We start from the raw sequence: 18,372 nt of genomic DNA on the forward strand, positions 1-18,372 counted from the left end.
GCCCGCAGCTGCCCGGGGCTCCGAGCACATGCATGTCTCCCAAGCACATTAAACCTGCACGCGTTTCATCAGCACAATCCTGGCCTGTCCAGCAGCCCGAGTGGAAGGAGGGTGTCGCTCATGTTCCCACCCCACCCTCCAGCCGCCACATCTGAGTGCCCCTCCCCTCAGGTCTCCACACAAGGCCCTCATTAGGGATTAGGAAGACAAGTGCGGATGAAACACCTCTCAGAAAGAATGAATTTGAAACCGGCCCCTGTAATTAGTGACAATCTCCTATAAATAACTTCAATTCATTTTGCCTTCTATCGGCACAGGGCCACAAGAGGAAAATAAAAAGTATTCTTTTCAGATCATCTCACACCTTTAAAAATGTTTACAGAAGTTCAACTTTATAAGCCGAGGTAATAGCCAGTCATTAGAGGGCCGCAGTTCCCTAGGTCTGTATATGCAACAGAACCAACTCATTACATTTAAGAAGTAAGACATAACAGTGGTAAAGAGCAGGATAGGTTTTGAAATGTGCTATCCCAACACAGTTAACTCCTCAGCTCCACAACCTCTAGCGTCACCGTGGTGAGGACGAGAAGAAGGCTGACGGGGACACCGGCAGCGGGGTCCTGAGAGGCAGGCTGGACCCGGCATGACGGGCCGCCAGCAGCTCGCTCTGGGCGCTGGTCTGTGGTCCCAGAGCCGGGCATCACCGCCACGGGACTCCCGTCCAGCTCGGGAGGCAGCCACGAGACAAGCGTTCACAAAGTGTGCAGCTACGCGGCCCGCTAGCAGCTGAGAATAGGCAGCAATGGGGATGCCGAGCCTCCGCACACGACTCTGTAAATGACCCAACGCTGGAAGGACTCACCTGCTGATCGTCGGAAGCGCGCGCCTCCTTGGACGCCCCTTCCCCCAAATCCATCTTAAGACAGACAACGCCCGCTCCTCCGCAGGCACGCAGCGCTGAGGGCTGCCATTCCCCCCGCGGCAGGCCTGTGCGCGGCAGGAAAGTTTAAAGACGGTGCAGATGAAGTTCCATTCCGCTCTCCTCGTAACCCGTGGCAACAGGACACTGCAGGAAGCTGTGGCTGGCCAGGGACTCAGACTCTGGATTGTCTCGTGCAGCGAAAAAAGCCGTTTACGTAAATCACGCTGTGAGATCACTTTTAAAGCATTTCCTCCACCAAATCAGAAGAACACAGCGCAGCCCACAGGGGCGATCTCCCCGCCGCACAGCAGCTGCCGAGAAGCTGAGAGAACGCAGAGCAGCAGCTCCGTGCGTCCGGCCGTAATGACAGCTCTATTATTAGCCTCCACACGCGGGCAGGGCGGGGCCAGCCGCGGGCTCTGCGTCCCCCTCACCCTGTCCTGGGGCCTCTCCCAGGACCTGCTGGCCTGCCTCCCCACATCCGACACACCTGAGAGTGAGGGAACCATGACAGGTCCTGGTTTAGAAAAGGAGGAAGCAGAGACTAGTTCTAGAACCTGGTGTCCCTGGGACTCCCTGGAGGGTCCTGGGCTCACCCTAAGTGCCGCCACACCGTCCATGTGATGGCAGGGACGTTGGGGCCTCACTGGATGGGCTCCTGGAAGGGCAGAAGGGCAGACCTCAGGGAGTGTCCGGGGTTGCAAACACAGCGCCCACATGGACACCTGCTGGGATGAGAGCCCTCCAGCTTGGGGCCGGGCCACCTGCTGGGAGGGCGCTGAGCCCACCCTGCCTTTCGCTCTTCCTGGAGGACCCGAGCTCCCAGTGGGCACTCGCGACACAGCTCTGTCTATCGCAGAAACGTACACCTGCCTGGGAGGACATTACAGACAGAAACAGCATCGGCTCCAGCTTCCTCAGACAGCTTTGCTCCAGAGACCGGCACACAGCACAGAAAAGGTATGAAAGAGAGGGGCAGGGGAGGGTCAGAGGCCTCATCATCACCTGACCACCACCGCTGAGCGCAGAAACTGCCCAGCCTGGTGCCCAGGACATGCTGGGGGCGGCAAGGATCGGGGGAGTAGAAAGAGAAGGAGGAGGAGGTGGTAGTGGTGATGGAAAAGTAGGAGGGAGGAGGAGGGGGAGGAGGAGGAGGAGGAGGAGGTAGAGAAGAAGGAGGAAGAGGGAGGAGGAGAAAGAGGAGGAGGTGGAGGAGGAGGAGGAGGTAGAGATAGAGGAGGAGAAGGGAGGAGGAGGAGGAGGTGGAGGAGAAAGAGGAGGTAGAGGAGGAGGAGGTGGAGGAGGAAGAGGTGGAGGAGGAGGAGGAGGCACCACCCACCTCCGCCCCATCCCTGGGCTCAGGTAAGGTGTCTGACCTTTTGCTGTCTCCTGACCCAGTCCCCGCCCTGGTGTGGACCCCACGGCCTGTAATCTAGCTGCCCCTTCCTTCCTAGCGCCCAATGCTCACCCTCAGCTCGGCGGTGCCCTGTCCAGCGCCCACCCTCGGGGTGGGGGGGGGCACCCCTGGCCACCCACCTGCTCAGTGCTGGTGACGGGCGGGGCCAGCCCGAGGACAACAGGGCTGCTATCGTCTGTTCCCTGCTGTCCCTTGAGCAGAACCAGCAGCACCTGGCACGTAGCGGGTGTTAAGGACCACTCACCGAGACATCCTAGCACAGCGGTCGCCAACCTTCCGGACCTCACAGACCACCAGTGGACCACTGGTTGGCGACCGCTGTCCTAGAATGCATCCCAAGTGAACAGGGTTTTAAAGAGAATTAAGATCATTTCCTATGTAAACGACCTAAAGGCTAGATGAGTATATGAAGGACCGAACCAAGCAAAAACTTCGGAGTTAATTTCTCCCAGAGATAAAAACAGCAAACTTAAGATTTTTTTTAATAAAAAAATGCTCATTTTGAAGTGTCTGTGTACACTGCACCCTGGATCACGTGAACTCCATGACTACAGTGCGTCCCGGAGTTGAGCCAGCACTGGGAGGAGCGCAGCAACCGGCCAAGGGGCTGAAGAAGGCAGAGCGACCAAAGAAGGCAATGGCGGCCTCTGAGTCTGGGTCTCGTGCAGGTCCGCCTGCCTCGGGCGGACGACAGCCTCTGACAGCAAGCCTGGGCCGTCCAAACAGACACACAGAGCCTGGCCACAGAGGAGGCAGCCTCAGGGCCGCCCGCCACCCGGCTCCCCTCTCCAAACAGAGAAGTCTGGACAGGGGCGCCCCCTGCTGTCCAAGACGCACTGCCAGTTCCTGCCATCAACACCTGGGCGCCCAGAAATAGAGGGGGCGGGGGTGTGTGCTTCCTCCAGCAAATACTCAGACCAAGCATGTCAAACTCCAAGGCTACCACGGGCCAAATAAACAAGGTGTAAGTGGATGTGGCCACAAAAAAACAAAAGCTTCAATTTTCATAGAAACGTAGGTTTATTTCAGTAGAGACATGCTGAATATAAAGGGCTGAAATAAATGAGTCATCGTTAACATAAAATAATAGACCATTTTAATAAAAATTAATATTTTTTTCTTGAACATTAACTTACCAGACACTGAATAACTACACAAGTTAATAAGCATCACGCAAATAAACCTATTTTTCTTGTTCTCCGAAAGCAAAATATTTCCTGTTGCGCACACCAAACAAGTCAGTCCAAGACTAATGACATAGCGATCGCTGCTAGAATATTCGCTGCTGGTATTAGTGGAGAGAAATGGTGCGCCTGCACGTAAGGCGCGTAAGGGAAACGAAGGCAAGACGATTATAGTAACCAGTCATTAGCGAATGTTGTAGTTCATTATTAATAATTATGTATAACAGGATATTATAAAAGTCAAGTTATGAAATTCTTATTAAAATGTTTCTTATGTACTGTTATACTGGTGGGCTGCAAAAATATTCATTGTGGGCCACATGGGGCCCGCGGGCCACGAGTGTGACATGCTTGCTCTAGACCAGTGGTTCTCAACCTTGGCTGCACATTAGAATCACCTGGTAATCTTTTTAAAATCCTGATTTCTGGGCCTCGTCCTCCGGAAATTCTGTTTCTTTGTTATGGGGTGGGGCCCCAACATTAGTAACAAAGAAACAGAATTTCCGGAGGACTATGACATGCGTGTCAGAGGTGACACGCGAACTCATTTTTTTTGGTTGATTTTTCTTTGTTAAATGGCATTTAAATATATAAAATAAATATCAAAAATATAAGTCTTTGTTTTACTATGGTTTACTATGGTTGCAAATATCAATATGTGACACGGCACCAGAGTTAAGTTAGGGTTTTTCAAAATGCTGACATGCCGAGCTCAAAAGGTTCGCCATCACTGCTCTAGATGGTGATGCTGATGGAGGGGCTGGGGGCGCTGTGAGCGGCAGGAGGAGCCGTCAGGGGCTGTGATAAGGGACGGGGAGCGCCAGTGTGCTGGGCTGGGACTGGGCCACAGCTAACCAGCCAGAGAGTCCAGAGCAGCAGGACGGGGGGCCTGACACTGGTCAGCGGTGGTCAGGAAAAGGGTGGAGTCTCGGGCGATGGGGAGGGGCTGGAGGACCCCACCCACAGTCTAGAGAACAGCCTAGAGCAGGGCTGGGAGCAAGCAGGCCACTGGCCTCACAGGGCACCCCGGCTTTGCGGGCGATACACGACCACTTAGCTCTGCCTTCAGCGTGAAAACAGCAAAGATGTGCGAAGGGCCTGACCACGTGCCACCCCACTCTTTGGCCCAAAGCGTGGCGGCCCCTCCTGTCTGGAAACATGAGAGCGTCGCTTGGGAAGGTGGCTGCCTGGCCCCAGTGCCTACACTGCCCCCTGGGGAGTCTCAGCCCCTGCCAGCCTCCATGCTGCCCGAGGGGCTTCCGAACAAACGCTGGCCCTCCCGGAGGGGTGCCCAGAGCAGGCGGAACTCAGGCAGGCAGGTGGCGCTCTCACTGGGCTCCCGCAGGCTCCGCACACTAAGAAAACGCGAGGTCAGCCGGACCGCCCCCTCTGTCCCGGGACACGCTGGCTGTGCCCTGTCCCCAGACCTTCAGGTGGCTGGCCCCCTCTTAGCATCGAGGGCTCAGCGTGGACAGCCCCTCCTCAGAGCAGCCACTGGACCATGGCATGCGAGGGCGCCCATCTCTCCCCCATACCTGGCCTTGCTCCCCACCGCCCCCCACCGCCGACGAAGTCACAAAGTCGCCTGCCTGACACCTCCCTGTTGAGCACCGGTCGGCCACGGCTCTCACCTGGAGAGCAACTCCCTAGAGCAGGACGTGCCACAGCTCCTGGGGGACAGATGTGCAGCCCAGGCTGCCGGAGCTCAGTGTCCTGGAAGAGGCAGCTGGAGAGGTGAGGGTGCAGGAGCGAGGCTCTAAGCCAGCCCGCCGGGGGAAGGGCTCCATGGGCTCGGACAATTTCTATCCCCTGGCACTGGCACCTTGCCTCAGTTTCCCACTCAGTAAAGCAGAAACAGTGATAGTTCCTGCGGCCCAGAGGTCACAGTGTGTCCAGTGACGGGGCAGGTCATGGACACAGGCAGGGCCATTAGCCTCGTGTGGCCCATCAGTGCACGGCCTGGTGACCCCCCTTGCACGGGGCCCTGGGAGGGGGGAGCTGCCCTCAGGGAGTGGGGACACTGTGCTCCTCCCCACAGTACATGGAAGTCATGAGCCACGGAGACCCCAGGGGGCGGCAGATGCCAGTGTCTGAGGGTGACAGCGGAGAATGGGGACCTCCCAGGGCTCAGCGCTCCCCACAAAGTTACAGCCTTTGAACCAAGTGTGACGGACACGGCGGACTCCTGAGTTCCTGTCCACCCCAAGGCTGCCGGCAGACAGAATGTGACAATGAGACCAAGAGGAGTCTGGGCCCCAGGGAGCGCCGGCCTCTCCAGCAGGTGTGGGCCTGGCTCCTGCATGCTGCCCTCTCACTCCCGCTGTCCCTGGCTGCACAGCCCGTCTCTGCACCCCTGTCCCCCACTCTGCCCACGGTCTCTGCAGGCCCTTCGGGTCAGGTACCAGGTCTTCTTCCAGACGTTCCTTCTGCCATTCCCACAGCACGGGTCTCATTCTCCACCTCCACCTCCTGCTCAGGAGTCCCTTTCCCACAATCTGTCACTAGCTCCTGTCCTCTCCCTTCACACTCCCTCCACACACCCTCGTCCTTTGGTTCCATCTTCCTCTCTCAGGCTCATCTGTAAAACCCTAACCCTAGCGGCCAGCGCTGCCGACTCCAGCATCTATCTCAGCAGGCCTGGGAGAGACATACCCCATGCCAATCATTTTCACAGCAAATTCAGAAAAGAGCACCAATTGGAAATACACACTTCTGGGATTTATCCCAAAGTGAAGCCCGCGTAGCCTCACCCAGGTCATAACGAAAGCATAGTGATGTTCTAGTTTTTTTCTTAAAAAAAAAAAAATACACACACACACACACACACACACACACACACACACACACACACGCGCACTAGAGGCCCAGTGCATGAATTCGTGCACCAGTGGGGTCCCTTGGCCTGGCCTGCGGGATTGGTCCAAAACCAGCTCTCTGACATCCCTTGAGGGGTCCCAGATTGCGAGAGTGTGCAGGCCAGGCCGAGGGACCTCACCGGTGCATGATCGGGGCTGGGGAGGGATGCGGGAGGTTGGCCAGCCAGGGAGGGACCACGGGAGGGCTCCAGGGCATGTCCGGCCTGTCTCACTCAGTCCCAATCGGCCGGACCCCAGCAGCAAGCTAACCTACCAGTCGGAGCGTCTGCCCCCTGGTTAGTCAGTGCATGTCATACCGAGCGGTTGAGCAGCCTTAGCATATCATTAGCATATTACACTTTGATTGGTTGAATGGCTGACCGGATGACTGGACACTTAGCATATTAGGTTTTTATTATATAGGAGATATATATATATATACTTTTTTTTTTTCCAGAGAGGAAGGGAGAGGGAGAGAAACATTAATGAGAGAGAATCATTCATCAGCTGCCTCCTGCATGCCCCCTACTGGGGATTGAGCCTGCAACCCAGGCATGTGCCCTCACTGGGAATCGAACCATGACCTCCTGGTTCATAGGTCAATGCTCAACCACTGAGCCACGCTGGCCAGGCCCTAGTTTCTCTTAATAGTTCTACGCTGAACACACAACCAAAAGCCATGGCTTAGTCTGGTCTGTTTTTAGCTCCTATGAATGGAGTCCTACAGACGCACTGCGTGTGTCTGCCCTCTCTCTGTGACATGTGTCCAGGCAGCCACAGAGCATCCCTGGCGTCCTCCCTGCGGCTGGGCAGTTGGGCTGCTCTGGCTCAGGAGTCTCACCACAGCTGTGAGGCCTCGTGCACGTCGCCTGGAACTCAGGATGGACATTTTGGGTGCAGCGGAACTGCCGAGTCTCAGGGCACTTTATCTTCAAACACGCCCCCCAGGGAGCGCCCTCTACCGGAGTGTTATCAGAGTGTAGGCTGCTTCATGGCCACACCAACACGTGACACCATCTGTCTCTGGTCACTGGGGCCACTCCTGTGTACAAGCCTCCCTGTGGCTGTAACTTGCGCCTCCCTGGTGACTAATGTGGTTGGAAACCTCTTCATCTGCGGCTTTGCTATTGGGAATCATCTTTCATCAAATGCCTGTTAGACTCCCTGGCCACTCTGCTCCCGGAGGCGCGCTCAGGACCAATGGGCCTTCAGTACGGGCGTTTGGATGCTGCAGTCCCCGAGCTTCCGGAGTCCCAGTGGGCGATCTCTGCCTTGATGGTCAGTGCTCTGTGTCTGGGGCAGAGTCTTTGCCTCCCGCCTCTGTGGAGCTGTGTCTGTGACCCTCAGTCAGACCTGCACAGCTGGGTCCATCCTATCTGTATGACGTGGGAATCCAGTTTCTTTCTTTCTTTGTTTTTTCTCCACTTTTCCCAGCACCACCAAAAAAAACAAACTCACCCAGCTCTGGACACACAGCCCAGGTGCTGTCTTCTACGCCACGTCTGTCTGTGTATCCTGAGCCAACATTTACAGTCTTAAATTGCCCTTACACTTCATCATTTTGATAGCTGATAGAGGAAGTTCTCCTATCGTATTTTACTTCAAGAATATCTTGGCTAGCCCTAACCGGTTTTGCTCAGTGGCTAGAGCATCAGCCTGTGGACTGAAGGGTCCCTGGTTCAATTCTGATCAAGGGCACATGCCTGGGTTGTGGGCTCGATCCCCAGGAGGGAGCGCACAAGAGGCAGCCAATCAATGATTCTCTCTCATCAGTGATGTTTCTATCTCTCTTTCCCTCTCCCTTCCTCTCTAAAATCAATTTAAAAAATATATTTTTTTAAAAAGTGCACTGAATCTGTAGGTCATTTTCTAACTGTATCCAAAACTAATCTTTGTATATTGACCGTAGATCCAGCAACCTTGCTAAACTCATTTATTGATTTTAATAACCTATAGATTCTTATAGATTTTCTGTTACAATCGTATCTTGTGAGAATAACATTAAATTTTTCTTTCCAAGCCTTTTAGTTTCTATTGTTTGACTTTCATACTACAGTGACAAAGACATACAATGAAAATCAAAACAGAAATGGCACCAGTAATGTTGCTTGTTCCCAATCTCAAAGGGAAAGCTTAAATATGATCCCTGTTCTAGGGGATTCTATACCCTTACCAGATTAAGGGAAGTCCCTTTAATTCCTATTTTAACTTTTGTGGGAGTTCTGTAGCCATGAATGGATACTGAATTTTGCCAATGGCCTTTCCTGGGTCTGTTGGGATGATATGTGATTTTTCTACTTTGTGAATGTGGTAAATTACACTGACTGATTTTTAAGTATTAAAAACAGCTTGATCGGTGTGGCTCACCAGTTGAGTGTTGACCTATGAACCAGGAAATCATGGTTCAATTCCCAGTCAGGAAACATGCCTGGGTTGTGGGCTCGATCCCCAGTGGGGGGTATGCAGGAGGCAGCCAATCAGTGATTCTCATCATTGATGTTTCTATCTCTCCCTCTCCCTGCCTCTCTCTGAAATCAATAAAAACATACTTAAAAAAAATAAGGCACCATGTTGCCTCACCCCCTGTGACAAACGCAGCACACAGATGCAGGATGTTAGCACACGGCCAGCTGGGAGCACAGGGCTCCCCGTGCTTTCTGCTTAACTGGCCTGCAAACCTGAAACTGCTCTAATAGTAAAGCCCATTCAATTTTTAAGAAAAATGGATAAAAGGGAAGAACCACACCAAAAGGTATTCTCTGTATCTGCGCCTCAGCATCGCACCTTTACGGGGTGACGCTGGGCCCGTCCTTCCTCACAGACTTGTGAGCCTGAACAGGTTCTGTATGAAGTGCTGAGCCAGCACCGGGCACGTGGGCTACAGCACGGACACACTACGCCGGCCTGGGCACACGTGCTGGGCAGAAAGGTGACCGGTGGGCATTAGAAGAAGTGGTTACCCCGGGAGGAGAGTGGAGTAGGATCCGGGTGGAATTCAAAAGAGATTCAGATGTATCAGTAAGCTTTTCATTTCTGAAAACCTAAAGAATAAGAGAAACTGAAATGCTTACCTCTAGGTCATCAAGGGAGCGAGTGACACTAAATCTCTTGGATCTTCCGAACGATCTCCGCGCAGAGGTGCGCTGAGAAGTCTGAGCGAGACCAAGTCCCCGCCCAAATTTTGAGCCCTAAACACAAGAAAAGGTAAAGTGAGTTACCGCCAGGGGAGAGGTGCTTAGCTTTGCCCAAGGCACCACCTTGCAGAGAAGAGAGGGCCCAGGAAACCAGACTGTGCCCCCGGGGAAATGTCATGATCTGCAGACATCACCTCAATGAAAACGCAGAGCCACAGCCAAGGCCGCCCCGGTCTCCAGGGGCTCGCTCTGCCCCTGACAACTATGCGCCCAGAGAACGACCGCCTCAGCCTCCCGTCACCAGGATCTGACCCCCAGAGCAGATGAACAGCACGTGGGAGCGCAGTGTGGAGAATAATGGTTATTAACAAAGGCTGGTGTCACAAGGCCGCGCTGTGACTTAATTTCATGAGCGTCTGGGAAACTAAAGAATCCCACATTCAGCTGGCGTCTGAAGCCCAACCCGACTCAGGTGCCGGAAATAACCGGCCAGTGAAACATCTTGTTCTTTCTCCGGGAAATTACTAGAATTAATTCACTGTTATTATGCTAGACACTTCTCTGAATGTGATCGTGGTTCCAGCAAATAAGTCACCACATCTTTCACATAAAAGCAGCGCAGCTGAAAATATCTGATTTCCTGGGGACTCGAACCCCTAAGTGCCCTCAGGGCAGGCAGGGGAGCGAGTTAAATCGAGGCCCTGGGGAGGGAGAGGGACCATCTGGGCTGGGCCAGGCCCCCAGGAGGCTAGGAATGTCTCCCTGAGAGTGAGGACGCCCGGAGGGCGGGCCAGCTACTTCCCTCTGTTCCCCTGGAGCCTGGAGCAGCCTTGGTGGCAGCTTCCCCCTGCACTGAGCCCCGGAGAGAGGGCAGCACGAAGAGAGGGCAGCACGCACTGTCAAAGGAACTCGGCTGTCAAAGGAACCCATGCCCAGTGCTCCAGCCCAGGGCAGCTCAGACCTTGGAGCGCCCTCTACCGGAGTGTCATCCTACAGATCGGGGCTCTCAGCAGAGGCTGCTACTGTGTCCTCCCTTCCTTGTGACTCGGGCAGTGGTGCAATGTCGCCCGTGGGCGTTGTTTGCACAGGGTCACGATCAAAGCCGGGCATAGTCTCCAGATATGTTTACAATCTATTTTAAAACTTCCTGTCATTGTGCTAGAAAAACAACAAGATTCTCATGTTGAATGCGGGCCCTCCTGGCCTGCCTGAGAGCTGAGCCTGTGGTCAGCTGTGCCACTGGGACTCAGCAAGGCTTCCGACGCCAGGCCTCGGGCTCCCGCAGCCACCTGCCTGCCTCAGTGACCGTGCCTCACTCTCGGTTCCCTGTGCCAGTCACTGCTGTGCAAATGGAGGCACTGAAGCCACCGCCACCACGGAGCAGTGACAGGACTCAACCCTGCGACATGCAGGCCTCTGGCATCTGGCTCCGTCCCTTTCCCAAGGCCTCCCCTCTGCTCATGGACAGCACGTCCTTCTCCCCTTTCCGGCCCGTCCCCTGCTCATCCTGACCCACCTCCGCCAGCTCAGGGCAGGAGGGACACAGGGGACCCTCCTCGCCACTCTGGAAGCTTCTGCACTGAAGAGGCCGTGCGGGGTGACCCTGAGCTAATAATGCAGGGGAACCCATTTAGCAAAGTAAAAAGCAACCAATGAATTTCAAGAGATTACAGAAGGGTCCCAATAAAACACAATTCATGACTACAATTGTGTGTCACCGTTGTCATTACAAAGGGAAGTACAGGAGGAGGCCCCGCGGAGCCCCAGGTCCGGAGTCTCAGCACTCATTGGCCACCGACGGGCAAGTTGTTAATACGCGGGTCAGTAAAATGAAAAGGAAGGCTCCAGCCTGAGGAGCTCACAGAACCCCCACCAGGTCCCAAAGGAGGCCTGGCACGAGCTGGGGAACTCGAGGCTTATCTCCCAACACGGGCCATAATGATTCCATCACAAGCGTCCCGTTCGTCTGTGACAGGGCGGCAACACCAGCCAATACCGTCCCTCTCGCTACGTTTTTTTAATCCTCACTCGAAGATGTCTCTCTCACGTGGATGCTTTTCTCTCTCTCCCGCCCCCCAACCATCCCTCCCATCCACTCTCTCTAAAAAAAAATCAATGGAAAAAATGCCCTCAGGTGAGGATTAACAACAACAACAAAAGGGTGTATTGCCTCTGCCACTCGGCCAGAAACCCAATGGACTTCAGAGGCAGTGACAGGACCTGCAGGCACCAGCAGTAGGAACGGGGAGGAAGGAGGGGAGACCCTCACCTGGGCTGTGAGAAGTCACCATCCCTTCCACCGCCCCCGTCCCGCCAGAGCAAGGGCCCTCGGGATGAGACCACTCAAGGGAGGGCTCCAGGCGAGCCGGAGCCTCAGCACACAATCACAGCAGACACCGGTGGCAGCCAACAGAGGCCACAGCTAGGGGAAGCGGCGGGGGACTGGGCAGCTGGTGCGCTGTCATTTCACCAGCCACTGACTAAGTTATCCAGTCAAGTTCACGTTCACTAAACCAACCCCTGCAGGCTTACCTTTTTGTCTTCCTTAGTCTTCCTAGCGTTTCGATGGGGACCAAAAATGTTCTGCATCCCAAACGCCTTCCTGGACCAGTCCCTCTTCTGGGTGCTCAGCAGGGGCTGCGCCAGGCTGCCCTCCAGCCGGTAGCGGTCAGCGGGGATCTTGCTCATGGGAGGGGGCAGCGTGCCACAGTTGACGCTGGACCACCCGTCAGTGGAGTCCGTGTAAGACTCCTGGTCACTGGCGTGTCCGCACTGCCACTCCTGCAGGACGTGAACCGGAAGCCACCGCTGGCTGAACCCACCGCCAGGGCCCACAGCGCCTCTCTTGGAAGGCGGGACCGAACTCCGCAAGGGGGTCGGGGGGACCTCCACGTGAGAAGTGGGCCCCAAATGCTTACTAAAGTCCCAGCCCCTGTCAGCCTGTGGAGCAGCTTCAAATGGGGGCCCTGCCTCAGGATCGTGGCAAAAGGCCCCATTCCAGGGGGTGGCCCAAGGCTGGGAGCCCCTCCCCGCCGCCCCCTCCCAGGTGCTGCTGCTGGGGCCGTGTCTGCTGGAACTGGCGCCCAGGTCGACCACAAGCACCCGGCTGTTTCTCTCCTCCTGGTTGAAATTCCCAATGCCACTGTCGCTGTTGCTGCTGGTGCTGGTGTTCTGGTGGGCATCGGCGTCCCCGTCCGCGAAGGCCCGGGCGCGCACACCCTCGATCAGCTCACCCATGTCCCGGTACAGCACAGAAATGAACTGGAGGACCGGCAGGGAGGATGCCGGGAATTCCAGGCAGCCATTGGTGTCAGGGTCAGCTGTGCACTCAAACCCGAACCGCCGGGCGATGCCTTGGTGGATCTTGTGATTGAACAAGTCTGGGTCCACCATGAACACGTGGCAGGAAGTCCGCAAGACGCCCTCGCCCTCCCGCGCCAGGCTGCCATCGTCGCTGCTCTGCATGGTCACAAGCCCGAAGAACCGGCGGTCGTCGGGGCACACGGCGCTGAAGGCCAGCTTCTCGGCGGGGTACTCGGCCAGCACGGCGGCCTTGTCGGTGCACAGCTGCACGCCATCGTGCATGATCTTCATGGTCACCAGGGAGTGGATCTTCTGCTCGGCCCGCAGGCGCCGCAGGCAGCCACGAATGGCCTGGAAGCTGTCGGCCTCCAGGCTGCAGCTCGTGGAAGGAAGTTCGATGGAACCCAAATAGCCGACGACCATGGCGACGTTTAAAATACTTGCATCTAACCCAAACTCGTCCTGATTCTCTAGTCCAACACTGAAAACCGAGTCGTCGTTGATAACGTGTGCGATCTCCTTGGGAAGCAGGCCGGGCTGCGGGCCGCCTACACTTTCCTGCCCCGGGTCGAATCGCGCAGCTGCCGACTCCGAGAGCGACCTGTGCTTCAGTTTCGAAGGCTCTGAGCTGCTCGCATGCAGACGAGGGTTTTCGAAGATCATGCTGAAAATCCCCCCCGACTGCATGTCCTCCACGACTCTCTCGGCTCTGTTGATGCCCAGCGCTTTGGAATCGAGTCTGGGCTTCCGCCAGCCCTTCCCGTCATAGAAGCCCACCTCCTCGTCGCTGGAGCAAGACTCCAGGTGACCGAGGCCTTCGCCCACCACCATGTGCAGGACCCCGGAGCATTTCCCGATGAGTTTAACCACGTCCTCATGCGACGCTTTCTTCACGTTGATTTCATTGACAGCGAGTATCTGGTCTCCGGCGCGGAGGCCCACAAAATCGGCGGGGCTCCCTCTCATGACACAGCTGAGCACGCAGGGCGCCTGGCCGGAAAGGGTGAACCCGTAGCCTGCTCTCCCTCTGGCGACCTCCACACTCCTCAGGCGAGGGGGTGCCGTCCCCGGTGGCGGGCGCTCCACTGTGTCCCCCGCTCTGTACATCTCAGCGCCTCCCAGGCCAGGAGCATAGTTCCCCGGGGGCCCCACAGTTCAGAGAACGCTTGCCGCTGCCATCGTTTTCTAGAAATGCTGCCCTGAGGAAGAAAAACAACAGCTCAGCGTTAAAGAGCCCAGGCCTCACTGCTTCCTGGCATCACCTGAACTTGGAAAGGTATCTCATAGCAAAACCCATCACCAAGGAGTCTCCAGTTACCAAGCAAATGTCAGCGAAGGAGAGAGCAAATCTCAGGCTAAGAATTTCCTTCCAAAGTGGGAACTGCTTCCCAGGACGGGTCCCCCTCAACACCGACCGCTCCTGCGAGGCTGCCCTCGGGGCTCTGCAGGACCCACTTCCTGGCGCTGTTCCACCTCCCGATCCAGATAGAAGAGAAGGGACCTGGAGACCCTCACACTCACGGTGTGGCCCGCAGCCCAGCCACCGCCAGGGGCTCCCCTGCACACCGATGTGTCTGAGGGGCATTTGAACCCAGGGCAGAGTCGGACTGAAACGCGGCGCTGGCTACAGACTCGGGGTCTCACTTCTGAGGCAGCCCAGGTCCACCCGTGCGTGATCACTAGGAAGGTTTCCCCTGGAAGGCATCTGCTGATGTCTCATAGTCCACCGCCCCCCCTCCCCCATTAATTTATGCGAACGCGATACCTTGTGGGGAAAACATCCGTCTCAAACGCCGCAGTCCACACCACAGAGGCCACCGACACACCAGAGGAAACCTCCGAAAAGAGCGCAGGAGCTCAGCACTAACAGGCAGCCCAAGTGTGCCCCGGCTAACGCACTGCCTGCGACGCGGCCATGACCTCACAGCTGAATGTCATGGCGGACAGGGAGGCAGCGCGGCCCTGCTCCGGCTGCCGTGCAGTGCTGGGTTCACACAAGGCTGCTCTGGTGGCTCTTCACCACCCCGCCGCCTCCGGTTTACTGTTAGCACAAGCACATGCCGTGGGGGAACTGACCTCCTTGAAGTACTTCTGCTGGCAAAAATGATTCACCCGGTCTCAAAGAGTCCATCTCAAGTCCTTGGTAGCTTCACCCCCAAATGTGCGCATTACTGTAAGTTTAGGCAGTGGGTGGGCAGCCACCACCATTATTAGTATGCACGGTCGCTGAGTAATTTACAATAGACTGAGCAGAAGAGTATGCTCTGTTCAAAATGCTCCCATTCAGCATTTTGTTATTATGCAAGTTTTTACATGTTTGTTTGCATTTAATTCAATTCTGGAGGTTTTACCACTTCAAGCCCCAAGAAACCAAAGGCCAAGCTACAGGGGCGTGCGGCAGGCGCCTCGGTTCCGGTCTCCAGGAGCACGACCCGCCTTCCCACTTAGTTCATTGCTAAACAGCCAAACAAGACTTTACAAACAGAAAAGCAGCTCTTGGAACTGGGAAATACAGCAGAGATAAATAATCAGGAATGAGGGGAAAGCAGTAAGGGAGAGAAGAAATTCAAGACAGCAAATTTAAGGACATTTCATTTCTTTGAACACATCAGAAATTTGTATACAGTTAATAATGTTACAATGAAATGGAATTCCAAAAACAATATAAAGTTGAAGAAACACAGTTACGCTAGTGTCATATGCCCCACGTAAAGTTTTAAACACTACCCTTGAACACATCCTCCCCCCTCCCACTCAGGCTGCCAGAAGAGGAGGCGGCCCGAAGCGGGGGAGCGCCCAAGGCCTCCGGGCAGGAGAAGGGCCGGGAACAGGATCCCTGAGCAGCTGCTTGAATATTTTATCGCTGGTTCCTGGTGTCTCCGCTACAGAAGGCCTCACACCAAGTAGCATCTCTAACTCAGAACTTTTCCCTTTTTTAATGTGTGGAGAAGAAAATCTAGATTTAGCAGAATATTATACTACTTTACATTACAAAGGTCCATTTTACTGGTTCAAAAATATTAACATACTAGAGGCCCGGTGCATGGATTCGTGCACAGATGGGGTCCCTCGGCCTGGCCAGTGATCGGGCCGATTGGGGCCCTCTTGGAGGTTGGCTGTGGGAGCGCACTGACCACCAGGGGCAGCTCCTGTGTTGAGCATCTGCCCCCTGGTGGTCAGTGCGCATCACAGCGACTGGCCAGTCATCCAGTTGCTTAGGCTTTTATATAGATAGTTGACCCTTGAACAGTGTGGGGTTAGCGGCACCGGAAACCCACATATAACTTTTGACTCCCCCCAAACTTAACTCCAGTCCCTTGGTATCTGTGAGAAATGGGTTCCAGAACCCCCGCAGACACCCAAATCCGAGGATGCGCTAGTCCCTCACACAATGTTGCATGAAACTACGCACCGTCAGCCCTTCACATCAGAGGATGCCCAACCACGGATCAAAAATACTGTTTTCAATCTGCGGTTGGCTGACTCCAAGTGCGAAACTTGGGGATACTGAGGGCTGACTACATATTTATTGAAAAACCCACGTGTAAGTGGACCTGCACAGCTCAGACCCGTGTTGTCCAAGGGTCACCTGTACTGCATATTGATTCTAACCCTCTGTAACGTGGTTACCTCAAGTAAGATCCACAGGGTTACGAATGAAGAGGAACAAGTGTGCACATGTACGCCCTCCGATGGCGAGGACACTGTGCTAGAGCATACTGGCTGGGTCACACCAGGCACTGAGGACGGCAGACACCTCAGCCTCAGAGGACAGAAAGGCATCCACGTCTGGGAAAACTGTCTCCCTGTCACTGTCTGGCGCGGGGCTCTCCTGTCACTTGCCATCGCTCCCTAGCGTGTGGGGCTTAACAAAGGCACTGAGGTCGGAGCATTCGGAAGGAACTTTTATTCACATCACACTGCAATGCCTTCTGCACATGGGGACTTCAGGTCTCAACGGAGGAAAGCAGCTCAGCAGAAGGCCGGGAGCAGACATGCTGTGGCGGACGCAGCAGAGAGGGGGCAGGAGCCAGGGCGAGGGGGAGAGCTGGCAGGGGCTCCCAGGCACCCGGCCTCCCGTGCAGGCCAGCGGTCCAGCACTCAGCCTCTTCTCTGGTGCCACCTTGCCCACCTACACCTGCCCGCACCTCCCTCTGGCTCATCTTCCTAACCCTGCTCACACCCATGACGCTTCTCGAGGGAAGCCTGCCTTCCAAGGCCGCCTCACCAGGCCCCTACCCAAAGCTCACCGTCACCTCAGGCAGGTCCATCCTCACAGCCCCGGGATTTTCCCAGGACTTTCCCACCCGCTCTTCATTCGTTCGTGTGTCCATTCAATGACTGTCGAGGGGCTTCCGCAGCAGCCCCAGGCAGACAGTTATGAACAGGTGACTAGAGATGGCCCTGCCCCCGGGGACAAGACCGCTCAGCAGGTCGATATGTCCACACAGGAAGGCCCACAGCCCTGACTCCATTTGAGAAGTTACTCTTCCCTGAACATACCCCCTTCCTGCTGCCCCTTGGCTCAGCTCAGATCCCGTCTCCCACCTGAGGCCCCACTAACTCCTCCAACCCTCACCCGCCCCCAACTGCCCTGCAGAGCGGGCCCCACGATCGGGCTGTGCCTGCTGTCCATCGCCAGCCCAGGGCATCACTGCGTAGCCTCCGCAGCCTTCTGAGGCAGAGCGGTGGGCACCGTGGCAGCGGCACACACTCAGCCTTTGGTGCACTGAGGACACACGCAGGCTGTGGGGACACACGCAGGCGTCAGGACAAGGGACAGGTTTGAGGGGAAGCCGTGCGTCTTGAGCAGGGAAGTGGCGCTGGGCAGTCATGAGAAGCTGGGCTCCACCTGCCAGAGGCTGGGCTGCACAAGGCCAAGGCCGTGCACGGTAGGAATCCTATGTGCGGAAGACCACAATCAGCAGCTCAGGCAGGGCCAGGAGCCCCATCTGGCTCCCCCAGCCCCCCCAACCAGGACTGAGCCCAAGGGGCTCAAAGAGCAGGGCTGACCTACCCGCAGCCAGTGGGCCACTTCCGCCCAAGAGCTCTGGCACCAGCCTGGCGGTGACCGCGTTTCGGGAAAAGTAAACAAGACCAGCCGAGCAACTTCCTTTCAGGATCTACAGCCGATGGGAGTACGGGGCTATTTTTAATTCCAGAAACAAATTCTTGTTCAATAGTCTTGAAATATTGAAGGTTAAACCGTGTCAATTTCTCCTTCCCTTTTTATCTCTACTTAATATTTCTGTTTGTGGTTTTTAAACCGGGGCAAAGTGAGCCTATAAAGAGTTGCTGGATTTAGTGAGTCACAATACAGGACACCTAAATGTGAATTTCAGACATAAGATGAATCACATTTAGTGTAAGTACGTCCCAAACACTGCACAGCATGTTGTATCTGGCCAATCTGTGCAGGGACAGACGAGGCGGCCCGTCTTGCCCGGCCTGACCCAGCGGCCCTTGTCTCCTCCTTGCTGGAGCCTGGCTTCCATGATCCCACCAGGACGTCACCTGCACCCCCACTACCCCTCCCAGCCACTTCCCAGGGCAGAGC

At 55.6% G+C, this 18,372-nt stretch overlaps 2 protein-coding genes across 2 annotated transcripts in view; one reads left to right on the top strand and one right to left on the bottom strand.

Moving 5' to 3' along the window:
• RGS12 (regulator of G-protein signaling 12) overlaps positions 1-14,010 on the bottom strand; it is a 59,267-nt gene extending 45,257 nt beyond the window's left edge. The window contains exons 1-2 of the mRNA XM_014533452.1: positions 12,045-14,010; positions 9,450-9,566 (exon numbers count right to left, since the gene is read on the bottom strand). Of these exons, the coding sequence (XP_014388938.1) occupies positions 9,450-9,566; positions 12,045-13,922 (1,995 nt within the window). The 5' untranslated portion in view covers positions 13,923-14,010. The remainder of the gene's footprint in view (positions 1-9,449; positions 9,567-12,044) is intronic.
• On the top strand, positions 928-3,256 carry LOC102259499. The gene is made up of 3 exons (XM_005886415.2): positions 928-1,270; positions 1,782-1,882; positions 2,847-3,256. Exons 1-3 carry the CDS (start codon positions 1,022-1,024, stop codon positions 3,214-3,216), a joined length of 720 nt encoding a protein of 239 aa, XP_005886477.1. The 5' UTR covers positions 928-1,021; the 3' UTR covers positions 3,217-3,256.
• Positions 14,011-18,372: the final 4,362 nt, after the last annotated feature.

This window comes from Myotis brandtii, unplaced genomic scaffold (genome assembly GCF_000412655.1).
Source record: "Myotis brandtii unplaced genomic scaffold, ASM41265v1 scaffold986, whole genome shotgun sequence".
Classification (NCBI taxonomy): domain Eukaryota; kingdom Metazoa; phylum Chordata; class Mammalia; order Chiroptera; family Vespertilionidae; genus Myotis; species Myotis brandtii.

What these genes read in the sequence shown, in the direction of transcription:
- LOC102259499 (XM_005886415.2), top strand. Translation starts at nt 1,022, where the DNA reads ATGAAGTTCCATTCCGCTCTCCTCGTAACCCGTGGCAACAGGACACTG. An exon ending in GAACGCAGAGCAGCAGCTCC is followed by an intron (nt 1,271 to 1,781) that starts GTGCGTCCGGCC and finishes TGTCTATCGCAG; the next exon opens with AAACGTACACCTGCCTGGGA. An exon ending in CGGCACACAGCACAGAAAAG is followed by an intron (nt 1,883 to 2,846) that starts GTATGAAAGAGA and finishes CTCATTTTGAAG; the next exon opens with TGTCTGTGTACACTGCACCC.